Source organism: Piliocolobus tephrosceles, chromosome 16 (assembly GCF_002776525.5).
Source record: "Piliocolobus tephrosceles isolate RC106 chromosome 16, ASM277652v3, whole genome shotgun sequence".
Classification (NCBI taxonomy): Eukaryota; Metazoa; Chordata; class Mammalia; order Primates; family Cercopithecidae; genus Piliocolobus; species Piliocolobus tephrosceles.
Window position 1 is genome coordinate 8,197,762 of NC_045449.1, and position 24,545 is coordinate 8,222,306.

Here is a 24,545-nt window from a genome sequence, read left to right on the forward strand (position 1 = left end):
CTCTGCCTCCCGAGTTCAAGTGATTCTCCTGCCTCAGCCTCTCAAGTAGCTGGGATTACAGGCTCCTGCCACCACATCCAGCTAATTTTTGTATTTTCAGTAGAGATGGGGTTTCACCAGTTTGGCCAGGCTGGTCTCAAACTCCTGACATCAGGTGATCCACCTACCTCGGCCTCCCAAAGTGCTTGGATTACAGGCGTGAGTCACTGTGCCCGGCCCCCCAATATTTTTATCGTTATTTTTATATGTTTAATGTTTAGGGGTCAGACTTCATTTTTGTCAAATGGGCAGCCAATCTATCCAGCATCATTAACTGAATGATACATGTCTTCCCACTGATTGAAATGTCACTTCTATCATAAGTTCCTAGAGATATACAGTTCTGTTGCTGGCCTTTTTTTTTTTTTTTGGAAATAGGGTCTCTGTCACCCAGGCTGCAGTGCAGTGATACGATCACGGCTCACTTTAACTTCGGCCTCCCAGGTTCAAGTGATCCCTCCACTTTAGCCTCCCAAGTAGCTGGGATTACAGGTGCATGGCACCACGCCCCGCGCTGGCCTTTCTTTAGCACTGGGCCACAGAAATGCGTGTGCATGTGAGTGGCTGAGGGTGGCCACCTGGAGAGTGCCACATGCACTGCGTCTCCTCATTTGCTGCCATACAGAAATTGTGGGCCCACTGTGGCCACATATGCCGAATTCTCAAGAGGTGCTAGACATCCAGATTTTTATATGAACTCTCCAGTGTTTAAAGAGTTGGCTTAATAAAAAAAAATTTTAAAGGCTGGGCACCATGGCTCATACCTGTAATCTCAGCACTTTGGGAGGCCAAGGTGGGTGGATCACCTGAGGTCAGGAGTTCGAGACCCGCCTGACCAAAATGACGAAACACCGTCTCTACTAAAAATAAAAAATTAGCCGGGCATGGTGGTGGGCGCCTGTAATCCCAGCTACTCAGGAGGCTGAAGGAGCAGAATCACTCGAACCCGGGAGATGGAGGTTGTAGTGAGCCGAGATGGCACTACTGCACTCCAGCCTGGGCGACAAGAGTGCAACTCTGTTTGAAAAGAAAAAAAAATTAAAAACATTATGTGGACAAAATATATTTGCAAGCTGAGACTAGCTTGTGGCACACCGGTTGGTGATCTCTATTCCAGATGCTGAAATAATGCAGGCCAGACTGGGTCCAGGAATTAAGATGCAAAAGAGGAAGAGTGATGTGGCAGCTCCTGGAAACCTTGGTTATTTGCAGGCATCTCTGGGAAAGCAAGCAGTGTTATGGCTCATGTGTCACCTTTTACCCACGAGTTGGTGATGTGGTTCCCGGTACGCCAAGTAACTAGGAGGGAGGAGGTCAGCACTGGGGAGGGGAAGGCAACATCCTCAGTCAAAGTTGGGCCTCCCAGACCTGTTGGGCTGAGTTACAAAGAAAGACAATGGGTTGGAAGGGGGATGGAAAGCAAGGTGCTGGCCAAGAACAGGGCAAGATTTTGGCCCCCCAAAACAAGCTGGGAAGTGATGTCACTTCCTATGTAATAATAATGCAGCTTCCCTGGATCCCTGCCAACTTCACACTGCTGAATCTGAGAAGAAATGGCAGTGAGCAGAGGTCTCCCACTCTCACGTGGAGGACAGAGTCTGCTTGCGGCAAAGATGAGTCGCATTGTAGAACTTCACCATTCAGAGAGAAAGCTCCTTCACATGCAGAATCTCGCTTGTCTCTCAGGACAATCCTGTGAGGTAGGCAGCACTGGCATGTTACTACCCCTTACAGAAGAGGGAACTGGCATTAGTGACAATCAGGATGGGTCTTAGATGGCTTTGGGATATGCAGGAAGGACACCTGTATAAAGAATAAAAGACTGGCTGGGCACGGTGGCTCACACCTGTAATCCCAGCACTTTGGGAGGCTGAGGCAGGTGGATCATGAGGTCAGGCGTTCGAGACCAGCCTGGCCAACACAGTGAAACCCCGTGTCTACTAAAAATACAAAAAATTAGCCGGGCGTGGTGGTGGGCGCTTGTAATCCCAGCTACTCGGGAGGCCGAGGCAGGAGAATTGCTTGAACCTGGAAGACGGAGGTTGCAGTGAGCCAAGATCGTGCTACTGCACTCCAGCCCAGGCGACAGTGCGAGACTCCATCTCAAAATAAAAATAAAATAAAATAAAAAGAATAAAAGACTGCAGGCCCTTTCTCCTTCCCCGTGCCCATTTTTGTAGAATCATTTATTCATTAAATTCACTGAACACCTTCCATGGGCTGGGCATGTGTCTTAGGCATAGGGAACGTAGGAGTACACAGGTCCTGAGCACTGTCCTCCTCTGTGGCTGGGTCAGTCATCCTTACTCTGAACCCTGACCCAGACTGGCCTTGCTCTACTCCTCTCTAGGTAGAACAGTGATCTCAGGCCAACTCTTGCATTTTGTTCCAGAACTCTCGATTGTTTCCCTGACTATTGGTCACTTCCCGAAATGCACTGAACTGTGCCAGGAATAGGATATGTTTTTAAGTCCTTGAGACACAGACAAGTGGCAGACGCATACCCAAATTCCAGTCATATCTTACTTCTGACCGAATTTTAATATATGTTTCATGCAGTTACACAATTCTCTGTGCATAATGCTCTAAGGGATGGCACATACGGTTTCTCCTGAAGTGGGAAACAGCCCAGTTGGTAAGGTGGCCAGTCTCTATGGCATCTTAGATGAACCTCTTTTCTTCCCATTACTTTTCCTTCAACTACTTTTTTTCTGAGATGGAGCTGTGCTCTGTCGCCCAGGCTGGAGTGCAGTGGCGTGATCTTGGCTCACTGCAACCTCTGCCTCCTGGGTTCAAGGGATCCTCTCACCTCAGCCTCCTGAGTAGTTAGGATTACAGGTGCACGCCACCGTACCCGGCTAATATTTTGTTTTTTTGTAGAGACGGGGTTTCACCATGTTGGCCAGGTGGGTCTCGAACTCCTGACCTCAAGTGATCGGCTGCCTAAGCCTCCAAAGTGCTGGGATTACAGGCATAAGCCACCATGCCTGGCCTTCCTTCATCTGCTTATTTTCCTGTGATGCCTCCATGTTTTAGGGTATGTGTCTGAGGGGCAGGAATATATATTAGATGTATCTAGGGCAGTCCCACCAGCTTTACATTCTTGAGACCCCATCATTTCTTGTTTTGCAATATTCTTCTATTGACTATAATGAGTAGAAGCGTGTCTCTTAAAAAGGTAAGTCCAGCCGCGCACGATGGCTCACGTCTGTAATCCCAGCACTTTGGGAGGCTGAGTCGAGTGGATCACGAGGTCAGGAGTTTGAGACCAGCCTGGCCAATATGGTGAAACCCCGTCTCTACTAAAAAATACAAAAATTAGCTGGGTTTGTGGGGGTGCGTGCCTGTAGTCCCGGCTACTTGGGAGGCTAAGGCAGGAGAATTGCTTGAACCTGTGAGGCGGAGGTCGCAGTGAGCCTAGATCATGCCACTGCACTACAGCCTGGGCAACAGAATGAGACTCTGTCTCCAAAAAAAAAAAAAAAAAAAAATTAGCTGGGCATAGCAGTGCGCACCTGTAGTCCCAGCTACTGAGGAGGCTGAGGCAGAATTGCTTGAACTGGGGAGGTGGAGGCTGCAGTGAGCCCAGATTGTGCCACTGCACTCCCGCCTGGGCAACAGAGTGAGACTCCATCTCAAAAAAAGAAAAAAAAAAAAAAGTCCTGGCTGGGTGTGGTGGCATGCACCTGTAATCTTAGCACTTTCGGAGGCCAATCCCTTGAGCCCAGGAGTTTGAGACCAGCCTGGGCAATATAAGGAGACCCTGTCTCTAAAAAGATAAGTCCAAGTTCAAGTCCCTAGTACCTGTGAATGTCACCTTACTTGGAAAGAGTATTTGCTGATCTAATTAAGGTAAGGGTCTCGAGATGAGATCATCCTCATTAGAGTGGGCCCTAAATCCAGTGACATGGGTTTGGTGTCCAGTGATGTCTTTACAAGAGACAGGAAAGAATACACACAACACAGGGGAGAAGTCCACACGAAGATAGAAGCAGAGACGACTTACACTGTCACAAGCCTGGGAATGCCAAGGATTGCCGATGGCCACTAGAGAAAGGAGAAAGGCATGGAATGGATTCTCCCCTAGAGCCTCCAGAAAGAACCTACCTTACTAACCACTTTAATTTCAGTTAATTTAATTTCACTTTGGGCCTTCAGAACTGTGAGACTCAATGTCTGTTAAGTCACCCAGGTGGTGGTTTTTTTTTTTTTTTTGAGACAGAGTCTTGCTTTGTCACCCAGGCTGGAGTGCAGTGGCATGGTCTCGGCCCACTGCAACCTCTGCTTCCTGGGTTCAAGTGATTCTCCTGCCTCAGCCTCCCAGTTAGCTGGGATGACAGGCACATGCCTCCAAGCCTGGCTAATTTCTGTATTTCTAGTAGAGACAGGGTTTCACCATGTTGGCCAGGCTAGTCTTGAACTCCTGACCTCAAGTGATCTGCCCACCTCGGCCTCCCAAAGTGCTGCAATTACAGGCATGAGTCCTGCGCCTGGCCAGATTGTGGTAATTTTTTATGGTAGCCCTAAGAATAAATACACAGACCCAAACTTTTCCCTTTTTGAACAAGGACTACCATGTACAACTTGACCTGAGAGTGCAGCCTTCAATCCTTTCCCCCGGGGCCTCTGACAACAGTTCTCAGATGACTATGCTGAGAGAGACACCTGTGACTGTCCACCCAGCAGCCATCTGTTCACCAGCAGAGGAGACTGGAAGCCCCTTGTGAGGTGCTGGGTTCTGTAGCTTCAGGAGTGGGATCCATGTCATCATCCATATCAGATCTGTCTGCTCCAATCTCAACTCTTTCTTCCTGCCTGATCCAAAGGCTGTTTTCTAGCCGTTCTTCAGCAATTTCTAGCTCTTCTTCTGTTTGTAAAGTAGCCACAGTTTCCCGGGGCAAGTTTGAGGAATATAGCCCAAATTTGGCTTTACAACCAAACATTGCCTCAAATGGACTTTGCTGCAAGGAAACGTCGAAAGCCTGATTCCTCACCATCTGCATGAATCGGAGGCCTTTGGCCCAGTGACATGAGTGGTTACTCTGCATCCAGGTACTTATCATGTTCTTCACATCACGGCTTGCTCCTTCCAGGGAGCCCTGGCTTTGGCCAGGGTGGTATTTACCAGACACAATCTTTAGGTCTGGCCATAGCTCATTGAGCTCCTGAACAACCTGGTTTGTGAATTCAACGCCACTGTCAGAGTCTAACACACTAGGTGTACCAAGAATTGTGAAAATATCTAACAAGACCTTGACCACCTCACGGGCCTGTTTGGTTCTTAATGGTCGTAAAATAATAAACTTGGTCAAGTGGTCCTGGTAGTATAAAATGAACTTGAACTCACCATCGGCACTTGACTGCATATCAAGTATTTCAACTTGGCATGTGGAGTCTATGTCCTTAAAAGTCATGGGCTTGGGCGGAAGGCCTTTCTTGGGTACTGGGTTCTTCTGGTGGCATTGTTTACACAGAGTCAGATATAAGACAATAACTTCTTTGGTGACATTCCCATATTTTCCTTGCAGCTCCTTGAGCATGCGTGTCCGCCCACCATGTCCAATACTGAGATGTGTATCATGAAGAATATCAAACAACTCTTCTTTATGTACATAATACCGTATTCGATCATGTTCTCCATGAGTAGCCTCTATCAGTTTCTCTGTGCCCTGTACAGAGATCACGTCATATTTTGCTGCACGGCGATAATCACGTGATGACTTCTTCCCTTTTTCTTTAGCTTCTTTAACTTCCTTTATTGTTTGAAAGTACTTTTCTTTGGAAAATACCTTGCTGTTGTAACTTTTGCTTTCTACTAACTTTGTTACACTCATCAGAAACTTATCTCTCATGTTACTTATCTCCATTTCCATTTCATTCACATTTGAAACACCAGGTGGATCATTTCCAGCTCTCTGAGGCATCATGGAGAACTGTAAGAAGGATCCTAAGAAAGGAAAAAAAGAGAACAAAGTTAAATTCACTGACCCTCCCACCTGGAAGACTTTCCCTCTAAAGTTCCTCAATTCTTTCATATAATTTTTGAAGATGATTATATGGAAGAATGATAATAGAGTAATAGTAAAAAGCAATTAGAAAGCCAACTGGCACCATCCAAAACCACAGCATAGCAATAGAATTTGACATCAGTTAAATCACAAATATGTATAGGTTTTAGACTTTAGGCAAACAGAAAAAACAACGAAGCCATTAGCTTATAGCATGAAACCTAATCAACTGGTTTTCATTAATTGAACGGGAGAGAGGATAAACAGAAACTCCTAAGGCAGTAGGCTAAAATCTCACCCTCAGTATCTTTTAAAATAATATAAATGGGAGAACATTGCTAAAAGGTAGTACCACATAATAACAGCAAACTCTTAAACTGAAATTTGTACCAGGCATTGCTTCTGAGCCTTCCCATGATCAACAGAAACAGCTTCTTGGCCAGGCGCAGTAGCTCAAGCCTGTAATCCCAGCACTCTGGGAGGCCGAGGTGGGCGGATCACTTGAGGTCAGGAGTCCGAGACCAGCCTGGCCAACATGGTGAAACCCCATCTCTACTGAAAATACAAAAACTGGCCAGGTGTGGTGGCAGGCACCTGCAATCCCAGCTCCTCGGGAGGCTGAGGCAGGGAGAATGGCTTGAACCCGGAAGGCGGAGGTTGCAGTGAGCCGAGATTACGCCGCTGCGCTCCAGCCTGGGCGACAAAGGGAGACTGTTTCCAAAAAAAAAAAAAAAAAGAAAAAAATGTTTATGGGAGAAGAGTCTGTCCTAATTTTGCGTGAATCAAGAAGAAAGCTGTGGGAATATTTTTAAATGACAGTTTCCTCTTGACAATTGTCCACAAGATTAATAAAGGAAGACTCTGAGTCCTTACCCTGTGGGACCGTGTTCTCATAACTGTCCAGCATTGTGTCTCTGTAGCAATCCTTCTGAGAGGCTTCTAAATAATTCCAGTATTTGGTCATATCTTCAAATGCTGTTGCTTCCTGAGACAACACTGGCTGCTGCCACAGGGACCATACAGTCTTGGGGCCTGGGATAAGGAGCAGCCTCAGCAGGACTGCGGAAGAGACAAGAGAGGGCATCAGGAATGAAGGCATGCAGCATAGAGGACTCTGAAAGCAAGTCAGGTGAATAAATGGAAGAAATAAGAAATAGGTCTCATATCCAACAAGATGAGTACAGCTTCATGGGTGAGGGAAAGGAGTTTTGCTTTCCTGGGGGGTCTGTTGGTCTGGCCAGTTCTGACACTGCCAGAGCTGTAGCCCGTGTATTAATATTTCCAGAATAAAGCAGAGTCCAAGAGAACTTGAGCACAGGCTGGATGACTCCTAACAGGGATGGCAGGATCTGTTTCCAATGGAAATATTATGTCTGTGTACATGGAGATATGTCAGGAGATTATCCTGCAGAAAAGAGATACCCCAAATGGAGTCTACATGCCACTGTGATCAGATAATTCCTTAAGGGGAGAACTTGATACTCAGTTGTCTAAACCAGGATTCCTTAGTTAGAACAGCCCTAACACAGGATGGTGATGAGGCCAGGGGAGTTCATATGAGGACTGCAGGAATTCCAGCAAGCTTAGGAAAACAGGATCCCAAGATCCCAGCTGGCAGACGCAGAGCGGAGGGGCAGGGCAGAATCCTGAGAAGCAGACAAAGATGGAAACTTTTCAAAGCTGAGCAAGAGTCTCAGTTAAGCGGGGCGTACTTCCAGGTCCTGAAGGTCCTCCGCTAAAAGGGCTTCAAGCTCCCTTCCTCAGCATTGCTGGTTAATCATGAATATTAAGACATTACTGACTGTAAAACCACTGACTCAATAACTTTCTTTTGAGAGGAAAAATAGTGTGTATTAAATGAATGTATTGATAAGACACATCCAAAATTTAAAATGTGAAAAATATGCATTTGCATTCTTTTTCTTTTTTTGTATTTTTTATAGAGATGGGGTTTTGCCATGTTGCAAAAAACCCAGGCTGGTCTCGAACTCCTGGGCTAAAGTGATTCACCTGCCTCAGCCTCCCAAAGTGCTAGGATTACAGGCCTGAGGCAGTGGGCCTGGCCAAAGCTATGCCTTGCAGAAATGAAGAAACTGCACATTTGCAAAATGTTCTTTACTCTAAGCCTGTGTTCAAGATCTTCTGCAAACTGACATTTTAAAGGCTCTGAAGCTGGGCACAGTGGCTCACGCCTATAATCCCAGCACTTTTGGGAGGCTGAGGCGGGCAAATCACCTGAGGTCAGGAGTTCGAGACTAGCCTGGCCAACATGGTGAAACCCTGTCTCTACTAAAAATACAAAAATTAGTCAGGCATGGTGGTGCATGCCTGTAGTCCTAGCTACTCAGGAAGCTGAGGCAGGAGAATCACTGGAACCCAGGAGACAGAGGTTGCGGTGAGCCGAGATTGTGCCACTGCACTCCAGCCTGGGTGACAGAGTGACAGTCTGTTTCAAAAAACAAAAAAAGGCTCTGAGAAGTCCTGCATTAAAGAAACCAGCTTCACTCTGTTTCACCCACCAGTACCATTCAATCATTGACACAGGACTTTGTTTCCCAAGGAATATCTGTTACCATCCCACGGTCTTACTAGCTTTTTTTTAACACCGGGGTACACCACCACGCCTGGCTAATGTTTTACATTTTTAATAGAGATGAGGTTTTGCCATGTTGGCCAGGCTGGTCCTCGAACTTCTGGCCTCAAGTGATCTGCTTGGTTTGGCCTCCCAAAGTGTTGGAATTATAGACATGTACAACCAGCGCACCCGGCCGGTCCTACTAGTTCTAACAGACTTGAGACCACAAGGTATTCAATGGAGTCCAGAAAGAGCACCTTCCAGATTCCTTTCTGAAACCAGTATCTCTCACAACTTGAGTGCTGTGTTGGTTGCTGTTTGATTCCCTCCGCAAAGAAAGGAAAAGTCTCATCTTCATTCTATAAAATAACGAAGGCAACTGGGCACAGTGGCTGGTGCCTGTAATCCTAACACTTTGGGAGGCTAAGGTGAGAGGGCTCCTTGAGGCCAGGAGTTCAAGACCAACCTAGTCAACACAGTGAGACCCTGTCTCTAAAAATAAAAAAATTAAAAAAAAAAACAAAGAAGAATGAAGGCAACAGGCTAGAAACAATTTATAACCAAAAGATGTAGAATCTCAGTCTTTAGTAAGAGATCCAGTCCTTACTATACCATGAAATTCTACAGTAGAGTCCAAAGTCCACAATTGTCTAATAGACCTATTTTGGTTGGTCCATCTAGTGATTTTTAAAAATTTGAATGATTTGTCCAGGTGTGGTGGCTCACACCTGTAACCCCAGCACTTTGGGAGGCCGAGGCGGATCACCAGGTCAGATTGAGACCATCCTGGCTAACATGGTGAAACCCCATCTCTGCTAAAAATACAAAATATTAGCTGGGTGTGGTGGCAGGAGCCTGTAGTCCCAGGAGGCTGAGGCAGGATAACCACGTGAACTCAAGAGGCGGAGCTTGGGGCGAGATGGTGCCAATGCACTCCAGCCTGAGCAACAGAGCCAGACTCCGTCTCAAAAAAAAAAAAAAAAAAAAAGCAATGTTTCACCTATATTTACAGATTGGGAGATTTCACCTAAAAATCTCGATTTCTGCCTTTTTTTTTCTTTGGAGACAGAGTTTTGCCCTGTCGCCCAGGCTAGAGGGCAGAGGCTCGATCTCGGCTCACTGCAAGCTCTGCCTCCTGGGTTCACGCCATTCTCCTGCCTCAGCCTCCAGAGTAGCTGGGACTACAGGCGCCCGCCACCTCGCCCGGCTAGTTTTTTGTATTTTTAGTAGAGACGAGGTTTCGCCGTGTTAGCCAGGATGGTCTCGGTCTCCTCACCTAGTGATCCACCGGCCTCGGCCTCCTAAAGTGCTGGGATTACAGGCGTGAGCCACTGCGCCCGGCCTCGATTTCTGGCTTTCTTGAAAAGGCGATGTTCTGGCTGCACTGGCGGCATTGCTGCCTGGCAATAACTGGCTGTAATAGGCGGCATCTTCCTTTGGATCAAGCTTGTCCAACCTGTGGCCTGTGGGCCGCATGCAGCCCAGGACGTCGGGACCTACTAACCTATTCATCTTGCCCACTCCTGCAGATTTCTAAGCTTTCAGTATCTTTTTTTTTTTTTTTTGAGAGGGGTCTCACTTCGTCACCCAGGCTGGAGTGCAGTGGCATGATCACGGCTCCCAGGGTCAAGGCATCCTCCCACCTCGGCCTCCCGAGTAGCTGGGACTACAGGCATGTGTCACCAGGCCCGGCTAATTTTTTTCTCTCTCTCTTTTTTTTTTTTTGTAGAGACGGGGTCTCATTATGTTGCCTGAGGCTTCAGTATCTTTTCCAAAGCAACATGAAAGAAATGTGATCGTAAATCAATCAGCTTCCTGGTGTGATCTGTGCTGACGGCTAAGTGATAAACGAGTTGGTCAGAGAAAACTGGAAATATTTCCAAAGCCATGTTTACCCCCTTCACCCACCTGTGAGTCTTTGCCTCGGCTGTTTCCGACTTGGAATGTCCTCGCATTGATCTTCCCAATCCCAGCCAGCTGAAATCAGCCTCCTTCCCAACTTATTCAGTAACGTCAGCTGATTGCCATCTCGCCTTCATCTCAACAACCTGTACCATACTCACTGGAGCACTCTGATTTGCATCTGCAGTCGACCAGTTCAGATGTATGCAACCTAAAAAGTAGGGACGGAGCCCTCTGCCTGCCTGTACCCCCTTTGGAGGGCCCACGAATACAGAGCTGAGCACAAAAGGTGTTCAAAGGACATTGAGTCAAAAATGTCGCTTACAGGTAGATTGTCATTAGCAAGGCAGAGCAGCGGTATGGCCGAGTCTACGCTTGGGAACTCATTTTCTGACTCTTACCATTTACTGACTAAAGCAAAGTTACTGGAGCCTCAGTTTCCTCATCTACAACCCGGGGAGAGGACCAGTACCCATCACAATCGATTGCTATGAAGATTCAATGACAATGCAGATAAGGCACTTAGTACAGTGTCCCCGCACCGTCCACACCACCGGGCACGCTGCTTATTCCTGACGACCCGGCTGGGGCGTCGCCTCCTTTGTGTTGCCTTCCTATCCTGACTTTGCAGACTGCTCCCACCGCTTGGATCCACGCCTGTCCGCCCGCCAGCTCAGGGCTGAACGGCTGAGGCGGGTGCGCGGTGGAGAAAAGAGCCGCAGACTGTGGAAGGTCGGGAAAGAGAAAGGGATACACCAGACGCTGCGTCTGAACCCCCTCCACCCAGGGGCCCGCGAGCAGCAGCAGCGCCGCCCCACCTCCCGCCCGCTCCGCCGGAAGCCGGTCAGCGCCAGCCGGAAGCCCCGCCCCCTCGAGGCGCCGCGGATCGGAGGAGCCACCGCTCTTCACTCCAGATTTTGCACGGCCAGGACAGGACTGCGGGCACCCCGCAGCGTTGTCCACCCAGATGACAGCTGCGACCTTGTCCAAGCCAGTGACTTGGGCCTGGAAAGTAAAGTGGCTTCAGGTATCCTGTTTAGATCCTTAAAATGAGTAACGGCAGGCACACACACACTGCTGCCACCTCATACCTTTTCACTTCATCCTGACGCAGCTGCGGTTGTTCGTATTTCAACCCAAAGATGTGTTAGGTTTTGGTCTGATGGCACTCACCCAGCACTTGTGCAGAAAACAAGGTAAAGGGGGCCCATGGGTCCCTCAGAGAACCTGAACCTGAGATCTCTCAATCTAGACGAACAGCTTGAAGTGATCTAGATGCTATAGGAAGTCAAAGAAGCTTCTTATCCTATTGGAAAGCAAGACTTCCTATCCAATGGCAATACAAACTTTTATATACAGTAAGTTAAAAAATATAGGCTGTCTATAAAGCAACCTATCTATAGTAAGAAAGTTAAGAAACAGGTTCAAGAGGAAGTATTTCCAACTAGCTTTTCTTATAGGCCTTCTTCTCAATGAGACCCCTCCAGCTACTGATATATCCTCAAATGCTGCTGCCCACTGTAAAAAAAATATATATCAGTCCTGATTTCAGAAAAATTTAGACTGACAAATCAGAGGTAAGAGACCAATCCACTGAAAACTAGGGAGTGTCATAAATCACCACACACAAAACACAGGCTCTTTGTTTCAAGTTTTAATCAAAGCTTTTATATAAGATTACTTTATTCCTGCATCTTCTCAATTGTTTCTTCCTTGTATTTGCCCTTTTCCTTTCCTACTTGGCGAGACTTGGCTTTCCGTTCAAGGATCTTTTTGCGGTCTTTGTCCAGTTTTAGCCTAGTGATAACCACCTGCAGAAAAATAAGAAAAACACTCCCAAGCTTTAAATAATCACTAAAACACATGGGAAAGCCCAACATTCAATACCATTTCTCACACCTGGGGTAGGCTGATGCCTAAATAAGAAAAGATTTAACTTTTAAAAAATTCCAGAAATTAAGCCATCAAACCTGGCTTATTTACTAATTTCCTACCAACAAAGGAGAAAAAGGCAAGATGGCATCAGTAATTCTTATCATAGCCTCTTCTGTGCTTCATTATAAAATGTTTTTCATTGAGAAATATGATTCTAGGCCGGGCGCGGTGGCTCAAGCCTGTAATCCCAGCACTTTGGGAGGCCGAGACGGGCGGATCACGAGGTCAGGAGATCGAGACCATCCTGGCTAACACGGTGAAACCCCGTCTCTAATAGAAAATACAAAAAACTAGCCAGGCGACGAGGCGGGCGCCTGTAGTCCCAGCTACTCGGGAGGCTGAGACAGGAGAATGGCCTGAACCCGGGAGGCGGAGCTTGCAGTGAGCTGAGATCCGGCCACTGCACTCCAGCCTGGGCAGCAGAGCAAGACTCCCTCTCAAAAAAAAAAAAAAAAAAGAGAGAGAGAAATATGATTCTGCTCTTCTCACTCCAGTTTTACAAGCTGGGATATACATTCGTTTCTTAAGTAACTTCAGGCTGGGTGCGGTGGCTCATGCCCCCAATCCCAGCACTTTGGGAAGCAGAGATGGGTGGATCCCCTGAGGTCAGGAGTTCGAGACCAGCCTGGCCAACGTGGTGAACTCCCTTCTCTACTAAAAATACAAAAATTAGCTGGGCATGGTGGCATATTCCTGTAATCCCAGCTACCTGGGAGGCTGAGGCAGGAGAATCTCTGGAACCCGGGAGGCGGAGGCTGCAGTGAGCTGAGATCATCCCATTGCACTCCAGCCTGGGTGATTGAGTGAAACTCATCTCAAAAAACAAGCAAACAAAACAGCTGGGTGTGGTGGCGAATGCCTGTAACCTAGCTACGCAGGAGGCCACAGCAGGAGAATCGCTTGAACCCAGGAAGCACAGATTGCAGTGAGCTGAGATCGCACCACTGCACCAGGTTGGGCGACAAGAGCAAAACTCTGTCCAAAACAAAACAAAAAAACCCCACCCCAAAACAGAAAAATATAATAAAGTAACTTCAGAATTTTAATGTTAGAAATTAAAGGTATCCATACATAATTCCACCAGAAAAATCTTTAGTGAGAATATGACAATACAGATCTTATTCCAACAGTTCAAATCCTAAAAGACATCCAAATTATGATAAACTTTAGTCTTGAGAAGGCAAGGAAAGGGTGGAGAGGTGCTGGAAATACAGCATGCTGACCGAACAAAAATCTCCACAGTTGCTGAACTCATATTCTAGTATAGGGAGCCCGAAAACATGCACAAGTGAATCGACATCACTTTGATAGAGAAAGGCTGCAAGTGTGAGGAGGCCGAGGGGCTTCGAGTGATCAAGCAAAGTCCTACTGATAAAGCTACATTTGAACAGAGACCTAAAGTGCTAAGCAATTTATCTATGTATAGGTATCTGGAAGAGAACAGCAAGTTGAAAGGTTCAAAGGCGGGCAATTATCAAGTTTCACAGGTGTGTTTCTCACACTTGAGTAAGAATCAACTGGAGGGCTTATTAAAAACAGACACCTGGGTCAAAAGTCCTACTTTTGCCTCAGTAGGCCTGGGCTCCTAGAATTTCTAATTCTACCAAGTTGCTAGGAGGCGAGCAGACTAGAACATAGAGAATGGAAAAGATATCAGAGGTAAGGGAAGATCAGTTCTTTTTTTTCCCGAAATGGAAGTCTCGCTCTGTCACCCAGGCTGGAGTGCAACGGCACAACAGTGGCTCACTGCAACCTCCGCTTCCCAGGTTCAAGTGATTCTCCTGCCTCAGCCTCCCAAGTAGCTGGGATTACAGGCGCCCGCCACCACGCCTAGCTAATTTTTTTGTATTTTCAGTAGCGATGGGATTTCACCAGTTTATCAGGCTGGTCTTGAACTCCTGACCTCAGGTAATCTGCCTGCCTCCGCCTCCCAAAGTGTTGGGATTACAGGCGTGAGCCACTGCGCCAGGCCAAATCAGTTAAGGTCTTACAGGCCAATGTGATGGCAAAAGGCAGACAGAATTCTAGGTATTATAATGAGACAGATCGTATAGACTGATGTGAGGTATACAATAAATCAGTCAAAATGACATTTTTGGTTGGACAAGGCAGCTCATGACTATAATCCCAACACGTTGGGAGGCCTAGGTGGGAAGATAGCTTCTGGCTAGGAGTTCGAGACCAGTGCCTGGGTGACACTGCAAGAACCCGTATTAAAAAAAAATTTAAATGACATTTTGGTCTGAGCAATTAGGAAGATAGAGAGCTGTCATACACTATGATGGTTTGAACATGCCAAGTTTGGGATACTCATTAGAAGATGATTACTGAGTTACTAAAAGATCGACTGTCACATGCTGCACTGACATGTGCAGTACAAAAAGACAATCTGCTACCAGATTGGTGACCTTTAAAACAACTTTTCTGGCGTTGGGAAGCGAAAAATATAACTGGAGTAGGTTAAGGAATGGGAAAGTCCTTGCTCTTGAGAGATACATACTGAAGTAATTACAGGTAAGTGTCATGATCCTTTTTTAGTAAATTCACTGGGGGCGGAGAAAATGGACAAAGAGCACGTGGCAAAATTTTAATAGAGAATTCTAGGTCAGAGATATACAGGTGTTTTACTCTACCAGGCTTTTGACTTCTCTGAGGCTTAAAAATTACATTTATTGGCTGGGCGCGGTGGCTCATGCCTGTACTCCCAGCACTTTGGGAGGCAGAGGTGGGCGGATCACGAGGTCAGGAGATCAAAACCATCCTAGCTAAGGATAACACGGTGAAACTCCGTCTCTACTAAAAATACAAAAAATTAGCCGGGCATGGTGGCGGGCACCTGTAGTCCCAGCTACTCCGGAGGCTGAAGCAGAATGGTGTGAACCCGGGAGGCAGAGCTTGCACGCCACTGCACTCCAGCCTGGGCCACAGAGCCAGACTCTGTCTCAAAAAAGAAAAACCAAGGCCAAAGTGCCATTTCATCTTACAAAAACCTACTTCCCAAATTTTAAGATCTATGAATTATTGATTGTTAATCAGCTTACTAATAGCCTTTGAAGAAAAAGCACATTTAATATACACGATGGGACGAGCATGGTGGCTCATGCCTATAATGCACTTTGGGAGGCCGAGGCAGGCAGATCACCTGAGGCCAGACCAGCCTTGCCAACACAGTGAAACCTTTGGCCAACATGGTGAAATTTTATAGTAAAAAGTACAAAAATTAGCCAGGTGTAGTGGTGCATGCCTGTAGTCACAGCTGCTCAGGAGGCTGAGGCTGGAGAATCGCTTGCACTTGGGAGGCAGAGGCTGCAGTGAGCAGAGATTGTGCCACTGCACTCCAGCCTGGGTGACAGAGCAAGAACCTGTCTCAAAAACAAACAAACAGAAACATAATGACCATTAAAGACACTTTGATTTCAGAAACATTTTAAATGTTATTAGAATTTTCAATAGAAGTGCAGTAGTATTTACTTCAAGATATGTTTTTTTCCAGCACATGTGAAAAATCAAGGACTGTTTCTATGGGCTTGCTCTGTAAACAATCACACGTCAACAATAATTGCCATAATTTCCTTCTCTCAAGCATTCTCAAAAACACCTACCTTGCTGGGGTGAATGCCTACGTGGACAGTTGTGCCATTAGCCTTCTCCCTCTGCACTCGTTCAATGTAGATAACATATTTCTTCCTGTAAACCTGGACTACTTTGCCAATTTGCTGACCTTTATAGTGTCCTCGTACAACCTAAGTGCAAATTCAAAAGTAAATATTTGAAGAAAAGATTAACCTTATAAATCAAGTAAACGAACTCATGCATACACCATTCACCCTATCATTATATTAAAAGGTTAAAAAAAAAGAGCTCACTTTGGTAACTTGTAGTTAAGTTGACAGGGAATTTGTTACTCCATCTCAAAAGCAGCAACACACCAAGAGTATTTAAATCTGAACCCATTAATGTGTTCAACCTAGTGCTAGTTAGAGGGCAGCAACAAATGCTTAAGGGAACAAACCAATTCTTTCCCAAAGGTTAACGGACAGGAATCCTAGTGGTCCTCAGTTTGTTAGGACAAGTGTTTCTGAACAGATTCTTCTTCCCAGTTTATGACTTTCTTGCATTGATATGTACTGAAAACAGAGATGACTGTTTTCAAGGTCTACTGGCAAGTTTAGCACTACTATAGCAGGGACCAACAGCTGTTCTCAACCCACACTGTTCATTTGTGAACCCATTACATTTTATTTAAATAGCATGAAAAAACATTGATGATGTGTATGTAAATGGCTTTAGAGACTGCCTGAATTCTTTATTCACTAGCTGCACTACAGATTACACCTAAGGGTCATCTATAGAAACCTTCACCTAAGTAGATCCAACAAATTATTTACCTGTAAGCACAAACGATCATGTGAGACTACGCTTCATTAACAGCTCCTGAATCTAGATTTGGAGCAATTCTGTTTTCTGGTCCTCAACTGCCTTTTCAATGACCAAACACTGAAACCTCCTTTGCAAAAATTGCAACAGTGAGAAAATTAGAGCAGTTAAAATCTGACCTAACTAACTCCATCTTGCTTCTAACCTCCAAGACGGCCTTGCTCATTCCTGGCCATAGACTAAACTAACTCCTTTGGGAGGACCTTAGTCTACAGTTTAACTTTGAAACAAACCCCGTTCTCTTGCCTGGGAACCAGACTGCCTTTGTAGGACTAACAAATTGGCTGAAGACTAGAAATTATGGTCTAGGCAGCTAGAGGCCAAAAGATTCTAAATTTCCCCAATTGCTCCTAGGGGTAACACATTGTAAAGCCTAAGATTTGCGTGGTATTTTTTTCAGACCCTGCACTGATGGATCCGCTGGTGCCACCCAGATCACTAAACCAGCTCATCTGATCTTGTGGTCCCCATCCAGGAACCAACTCAGAGCAAGAAGACAGCTTCAACTCCCTATGCCTTCATCTCTGATGTGACCTATCAACATGCCCCACTCCCTGGCCCCCACCTGCCAAGTTATCCTTCAAAAAAACTCCAGTCTCCAAACTTTCCGGGAGACTGATTTGAGTAATAAACTCTGGTCTCCCGTTCTGGCTCTGCATGAATTACCTCTTTCTTTATTGCAATTCCTGTCTAGATAAATCAGCTCTATCTGGACAGCAGACAAAACGAGCCTGTTGGGTAGTCACAACGTATTGATAAAAGGATAATCCCAAGGCAGTGTTCTGATTATATGTCACCTAATTATGGCCACATCATCTGACGTTTGGGAAAACTGATTTTCGGGCAGGATCCTGAGTTGGAGATGAACCTGGACAATAAAGTGAGACCCCGCTCTACAAAAACAAAAAAAGGTCCCACATGGGAGCATCACTTGAGCCCAAAGTGAGCCATGACCATGCAACTGCACTCCAGTCTGGGTAAGAGTGAGACCCTGTCTCAGCTGGATAAGGTGGCTCACGCCTGTAATCCCAGCACTTTGGGAGGCCGAGGTGGGCGGATCATGAGGTCAGGAGATCGAGACCATCCTGGCTAACACGGTGAAACCGCGTCTCTACTAAATATACAAAAAATTAGCCGGGCGTGGTGGCGGGCGCCTGTAGTCCCAGCTACTCAGGAGGCTGAGGCAGGAAAATGGGGTGAACCCAGGAGTCGGAGCTGGCAGTGAGCTGAGATCGTGCCACTGCACTCCAGCCTGCAGCCTGGGCGACAGAGCAAGACTCCGTCTCCAAAAAAAAAAAAAAAAGAGAGATTTCTACCGCTAAAAATACAATTAAAAACTGCACAGCGGCTTATTGTTTTTCGGTCCCTGGCTCATCTCGCCACTCTTTGGGAGGAAGAATCTTAGAAGCATCTTTCTCAGGAATGCAATCCCTCTTCTAAGCTAAGTGCGTGAAATATCCATCAAGACCACGAGAACATGTAGGGATACACACCTGAACTTCATCATCCTTTCGGATGGGCATGGATCGCACGTTGTATTTCTGTCTCAGCTCTTTGGAAAGAGGGGAAGACATAATCTTCCTGCGAATGTGGGAAGGTGCATTGAAATGCCTTTTGCGATTCTTGCTTCGGTCGGAAGTCACAAAGGGATTAAACTTCATTTTGGCTACATAAAAAGTTAAAAAAGGCTCTTAAATGACCAAAATATCATCCAGTTTCCAAACAAATAACCGCAATGATTTTATCTTGATAGTCTAGAATGATCACAGGAACTGTCATGTTTTCCAACTTCAATAAAAACTGCTTGATCAGAAGGGCCTATAACCGAAGCTCGAAACTTTTTATGTTTTATTCGGGTGTTTTCCGTATATGTTTACGGACTAAAGACTCTTGCATCAAAAATACGTGTCCCAGTTATAAGACCTTTTAGTTACATTCTTCCCAACTCCTCAAGTAGTGCCTGAGGGAATGAAGACTGGACTTACATCTCTGCTGAAGTAGGGCAGAGCAGACCGACAACACAATTCTCTCTTAACTATAACCTCACGTTTTAAAAGGTACAATCAACGTTCATATTCTACGGGCTTAAGAGTGAATACATATTTAGCTCCTCCAAAACGAGTAAGGCCCTCCATCCCGAACCTGGAAAAGCCTGCACAAGTCTCAGGTCCTAAAAGTCTCCCAGTAGGGAATTGTGGTCTGGAAATTCCGTGAAGACTTTACCGAGAAGTTACTTCGAGAACATTCTCTAGGAAACGACACTGCCCAGACTCGAGTCTATTTCCACAGGCTCCCTTTCCTCAAATCGTTTTCGAGTCCCCACATCCCCGGTCCCTCCATCTCTTTCCTGTCCGGCGGCCCTTGATTTAAGCGACCAACAGGTAAAAAAAAAAACCATCCCGGCCTCCCCTTCCTGGCTGCTACACGGCCGACGGGAGACTCTCGGGACCCCCGCGATCAGAAGCCACCGTGCCCAAGAACGGATGGCTGTGGATTACACCCGCTTGCCCGCCGAATCCTTACCCGCTCCCGCTTCGGTGATGGCCGCAAAAGGGAAAAGAACTACACGCTGCTTCCGGTTCTGTAAGTTTACGAAAGAGCTCGCGAGACCTTTGTCTCTTGGAGCGAGAGGGGCGCGGAGTTTGAGGGCGAGAAGTAAACTGGGAAATAAATTTATGGCTAGTGTCACCTACTGGCTAGGAGGGGAACTGCGAGGGATTGCAAAACTCCCTCTTCCAGGTCCTAGTGCCTTCCGAGACCCCGGGTGCTGCCGCTGAATCCTCTGGGAAGGGTAGTCCCCGGGCGAGTGGCGAAGGCTGCTCAGGGTCCAACTGCCCCTGGGGTGATGAAGGAACGAGCGGCCCCAGGAGACCCCCTGGTACCTTCACTCCCAGGTGCCGGGGGGACGGGGGGGGACCGGCATCCCCTTACCTTGGGAAGGGCATGTCCTGCTTCTGGCCGCCGGAGGCGCGGGGACGCCAGCTGGCCGGTCGGTCGCTTGGGTCCCTGCTCTCACCGTCCCCGCCCGCCCGTGGCGTGGGCGCGGCCAGCGTGCCGGTCCTTTAACAAGCTCCATCGCGACGCCAGCCACCGCCCCTGCACTTCGGCGTCTGCTGACCGCACCGCGGGGCCCGCCAGAGATTCGGTTCTGGGTGGCGGAGGGCCTTGCGAGGACCGGGGCCACCGATCGCCCCCCCGCGGAAATAGGTCCAAGGCCGCGTTTCTAAGGCCCCCTCAGTGCTGCGAGAGGTGCTGGTCCAGACCACGCTTCGAAGGAGCCGGGCGGGAGGAAGCCTCTCGGTGTTTCTAAATGCTTGGCCTATTCTCGTCCAGTTCAGGACCAGACGGAAGCCGTGCGCTCCCTGCAAGTGGTCTCTCTCTCTCTTTTTTTTCTTTCTTTCTGTCTCTCTCTCTTTCTTTCTCTCTCTCTCTCTCAATTTTTTGTCTTTTTCTTCTTTTTGAGACAGGGTTTCGCCCTTCTTGCCCAGGCTGGAGTGCAATGGCACGATCTCCGCTCACTGCAATCTCCGCCTCCCAGGTTCAAGCGATTCTCCTGCCTCAGCCCCCCAGTAGCTGGGATTACAGGCGCCCGCCACCATGCCCGGCTAATTTTTGTATTTTTAGTAGAGACGACGTTTCACCATATTGGCCAGGCTGGTCTCGAACTCCTGACCTCAAGTGATCCGCCCGCCTCGGTCTCCCAAAGTGCTGGGATTTCAGGCGTGAGCCACCGCACCTGGCCCCTGCAAATGGTTTCTGAGGCAGCTGCAGTGCAGCAGGCACCGGCGCTGAACGGCTTCTGCTGAATGAATGACACGGTGTCACAGTGACAGAGGACACGCGTTTCACAAGAATACCGAAGATGTAGTGAGCCTGCTAGGTGTGGGGACGCTCTTCTCTACACTTTACATCATGAATTCTTTTAATCCACAAAATGGCCCTGTTGTTGCTGGTATTACTGTCCCCATTTTACAGATTGGGCAACTCAGCCACAGAGAAATGAGAGGAACTCCGTGCAAGGTTATTCAGGACCCACAAGTCACAGGGAACCCGTGCAGACTGGCTCCCCGGCCTCTTCTGGGAACTGTATATATGGCCCCAATTGGTGGGGGACCTCATACCCAGGACTGCCCAGAGGATGGTCAGCACGAACATACGTTTTCATGAGTTAAAAATAATTGTGTTCTTAAATATGTTCTGAAGGAAGTAGCCCTAGGTGCTATTCATAACTGAAAAATTCAGCAAGAATTCCTCTGTTGCGACTCTTTTCAATAAATATTTACGAGGCATCTTTCATGAGCCAGCCCTGAAACTGATTTGGGTCTGGAAGTCCTAGGGAGCTGCGGAAGGTACCGGCCTTTCTATCTTGCCTGTCCTTCTGGCCTTCACGTTGTCACTCCTTCTCTTTCTTCCTACTGTCCTTACTAGTTTCCCAACTCTCCTCCTGTTGGGGTATCCCTGTCGTCTTCCTCTCTTCCCACCAAGGCCCTCTCTGTTTCCTCAGAGAGGAACAGAGACACTGGCGATGCCAAATAGATCAAAGTTTGTGCCTGCAGGAAGTTTACTGTCTACAAGGAGAGATACACAAGGGAATCAACAGCCACGAGCCCACAGGAAAAGTGCTTGCTGAGCCAGCTGCCTTTGCTGCCTCTGTGATTTGGGAGCAGAAGGGAGCTCTGGGATCAGGGAAGACTTCCAGGGTGAGGTCAGCATTGACTGGAATTGGAAGAATGTTAACATTAGCTCCACAAGGCAGTGGGAATTGCTTGAAGGAAGGCTTGAGGTGTGAAGCAGTGTGACTCAAGTTTTCCAGGAACCAGGTCCTTGCCGCTGAAGAGAGGCATTCAGAGGGGAGCCCAGGGGCTCTAGGGCTGAGCTGAGTGTGATTTGCGTCTGGAAGTCCTAGGGAGCTGCGGAAGGTACCTGCCTTCCTATCTTGCCTGCCCTTCTGGCCTTCCCATTTTCACTCCTTCTCTTTCTTCCTACTGTCCTGACTAGTTTCCCAACACTCCTCCTGTTCGGGTATCCCTGTCGTCTTCCTCTCTTCCCACCAAGGCCCTCTCTGTTTCCTCAGCCCTCGCATCCTCTGCTGACACCCTACCCTCCCAAGCCTTCTTTCCTTTCTCCCTCTGTTCAATACGAGTCTCAAAATGAAGCCTTCAGGCCGGGCATGGTGGCTCACACCTGTAACCCCAGCACTTTGGGAGGCCAAGGCAGGCAGACTTGAGGTCAGAAGTTTAAGTCAGAAGTTAAGGCCAGAAGTTTTAAGACCAGCCTGGCCAACATGGTGAAACCCCGTCTCTACTGAAAAAACAAAAATTAGGCGGGCGTGGCAGTGTGCACCTGTAATCCTAGCTACTTGGGAGGCTGAGGCAGGAGAATCACACGAACCCGGGAGGTGGAGGTTGCAGTGGGCAGAGATCTCGCCATTGCACTCCAGCCTGGGCGACAGAGCAAGATTCCGTCTCAAAAAAAAAAAATAATAATAATAATAAAAACCTTCAGCGCACCATCCGTACAGCACAATGCTTGATACAATGTGAAGGTTTGCAGGGTACAAATTGTCCACACATGCAAATGCAAATGACCAGTAGCCTAGTTAGAACGTCTCTTTTTTTTTTTGAACCGGAGTCTTGCTCTGTTGCCCAGGCTGGAGTGCAGGTGGCGCAATCTCGGCTCACTGCAAGCTCTGCCTCCCAGGTTCACGCCATTCTCCTGCCTCAGCCTCCCAAGTGACTGGGACTACAGGCGCCCGCCACCACACCCGGCTAATTTTTTTCTATTTTTAGTAGAGACGGGGTTTCACCATGTTAGACAGGATGGTCTTGATCTCCACCTCGGCCTCCCAAAGTGCTAGGATTACAGGTGTGAGCCACCACGCCCAGCTGGCTAATTTTTGTATTTTTAGTAGAGATAGGGTTTCACCATGTTGGCCAGGGTGGTCTCGAACTCCTGACCTCAAGTGTTCTGCCCACCTCGGCCTCCCAAAGTGCTGGGATTACAGGCGTGAGCCACTGCATCTGGCCGTCCCTTTCTCTTAATACGCGTCTGTTGGGTGCCTTGCCCTCACCCTGCAGCCTAGTCTGACTGCCCTCTCTCTCCCTCGCTGCCCACATTCCTCTTCCTGGATTTGAGAAATGTCCCTTTAGGATCATTTTGAAGCTCCAGACACAGCAAAGCAGGGGTTGTAGCTAGATTCCACACCTAGATTTGCTTGGACTCAACTTTTTTCTAGACACCAAGCTGTCAGGTTTCTTCATTCATTCACTCATTCTACAGATATTTTTCCAGCTCTTACTGTTTACTAAATTCAGGCACTGGAGATACTAAGATCTGTAAGGTCTAGCCTCCCCTGAAGGAGCACTTTGTTGAGGAGACAGATGTGACCAGATAAGCATAAGGAAGTGTCACCGATGGGATGATTTGTAGGGGATGGGGAGGCAGCGTTGGAGCTGGCAGTTCCCCTGAGCAAGGAAGTGGGCATGTCTTCAGAAGTAACCCTGGAACTCTACTGTTTCTAAAGAGCTAGGTAGGAGTTTTCCAGGTAGATGGGGTGGAGTGGGGGTTGGGGTGGGGGGAGTGTGTTCAGGCAGAGGGAGGCTTGTAAGCAAAGGCCCAGGCCTGCACGCCACTGCGTATTGGGAACTGCGAGTGGTTTGTGCTGAGAATGAGCTGCGGGGTTAATTTATCCTGGTAGGAGGAGGATGAAGAAAAGTGAGGAGTTGTAAGGATGAGGCAAAGTAGTTTATTGTATGTCCCTGAAAAACGACTTTTTTTTTGAGACAGAGTCTCGCTCTGTCGCCCAAGTTGAAGTGCAGTGGCATGATCTCGGCTTATTGTAACGTCCACCTCCTGGGTTCAAGCGATACTCCTGCCTCTGCCTCCCGAGTAGCTGGGATTACAGGTGCACGCCATCACACCTGGCTAATTTTTGTATTTTTAGTAGAGACGGGGTTTCACCATGTTGGCCAGGCTAGTCTCGAACTCCTGACCTCGTGATCTGGTCGCCTTGGCCTCCCGAAGTGCCGGGATTACAGGCATGAGCCACTGCACCTGGCCCCAAAAAGGACATGTATACTGACAAGGAGGTCAAAAGGAGATAGCAGCTGAGTGGTCTTATGAGTCACACAGGGTTCAGTGAGGGGAGAGGTTATAGAACTGTTTCTGAGGGGCACAGAGGTCTCTAATATGCCCGCCCAGGATCCTGGCAACCCTCATCAGGGTCCTGCTGGCAATGCTTTGCATCTTTAAGCTTGCCTGGTAGGCTCAGACTGTGTGAGTATGTATTACAGTTAAAGGTTATTGGTTATTATGATGGGAAGTGGCTGTGTGTGTGTGTCTGTTTGTGTGTGTGTGTCTGTGTGTGTGTGTGTCTGTGCGAGTGTGTGTGTGTGTCTGTATCTGTGTGTGTGTGTCTGTGTGTATGTGTATCTGTGTCTGTGTGTGTGTGTCTGTCTGTGTGTGTGTCTGTCTGTGTGTTGCAGGGGTTGGGATGCCTCTGGACAAGGAAAGGAAGAGAAGAGCAACTAAGTTTAACCCTAGGCATCCATCCCTCTGTCTGTCTGTCTGTCTATCCATCCATCCATCCATCCATCCATCCATCCATCCATCCATCCATCCATCTATGTAACGGTATTGTCCTGTAGTTC

At 47.6% G+C, this 24,545-nt stretch overlaps 2 protein-coding genes across 3 annotated transcripts; both read right to left on the reverse strand.

Moving 5' to 3' along the window:
* Positions 1 to 3,704: 3,704 nt before the first annotated feature.
* On the reverse strand, positions 3,705 to 11,327 carry KRBA2 (KRAB-A domain containing 2). Of its 2 annotated transcripts, XM_023193306.2 has the most exons (3): positions 10,531 to 11,307; positions 6,921 to 7,106; positions 4,586 to 5,986 (listed from the first exon to the last, which is right to left on the reverse strand). In XM_023193306.2, exons 2-3 carry the CDS (start codon positions 7,009 to 7,011, stop codon positions 4,734 to 4,736), a joined length of 1,344 nt encoding a protein of 447 aa, XP_023049074.2. In that variant the 5' UTR covers positions 7,012 to 7,106; positions 10,531 to 11,307; the 3' UTR covers positions 4,586 to 4,733. The 2 variants fall into 2 exon arrangements, with proteins under 2 accessions (XP_023049075.2, XP_023049074.2); XM_023193307.3 differs by lacking the exon at positions 6,921 to 7,106 and having other exon boundaries at positions 3,705 to 5,986; positions 10,531 to 11,327.
* An 836-nt stretch (positions 11,328 to 12,163) lies between these two features.
* Positions 12,164 to 19,545, reverse strand: RPL26 (ribosomal protein L26). Its single transcript, XM_023193213.2, has 4 exons — positions 19,420 to 19,545; positions 18,390 to 18,562; positions 16,062 to 16,202; positions 12,164 to 12,335 (listed from the first exon to the last, which is right to left on the reverse strand). The coding sequence occupies exons 2-4, from the start codon at positions 18,555 to 18,557 to the stop codon at positions 12,207 to 12,209; spliced, it is 438 nt and encodes a 145-aa protein (XP_023048981.1). The 5' UTR covers positions 18,558 to 18,562; positions 19,420 to 19,545; the 3' UTR covers positions 12,164 to 12,206.
* Between the last annotated feature and the right edge of the window lie 5,000 nt (positions 19,546 to 24,545).

Bases quoted from the DNA above. Each gene is read 5' to 3' on its own strand.
- KRBA2 (XM_023193306.2), bottom strand. From the start codon at position 7,011: ATGACCAAATACTGGAATTATTTAGAAGCCTCTCAGAAGGATTGCTAC. The intron at 5,987-6,920 runs GTAAGGACTCAG...TTCCTTTCTTAG, and splicing joins TGAGAACACGGTCCCACAGG to GATCCTTCTTACAGTTCTCC.
- RPL26 (XM_023193213.2), bottom strand. From the start codon at position 18,557: ATGAAGTTTAATCCCTTTGTGACTTCCGACCGAAGCAAGAATCGCAAA. The intron at 16,203-18,389 runs GTGTGTATCCCT...ATTTGCACTTAG, and splicing joins GAAAGGATGATGAAGTTCAG to GTTGTACGAGGACACTATAA. The intron at 12,336-16,061 runs GTAGGTGTTTTT...ATTTTTCTGCAG, and splicing joins TAGGCATTCACCCCAGCAAG to GTGGTTATCACTAGGCTAAA.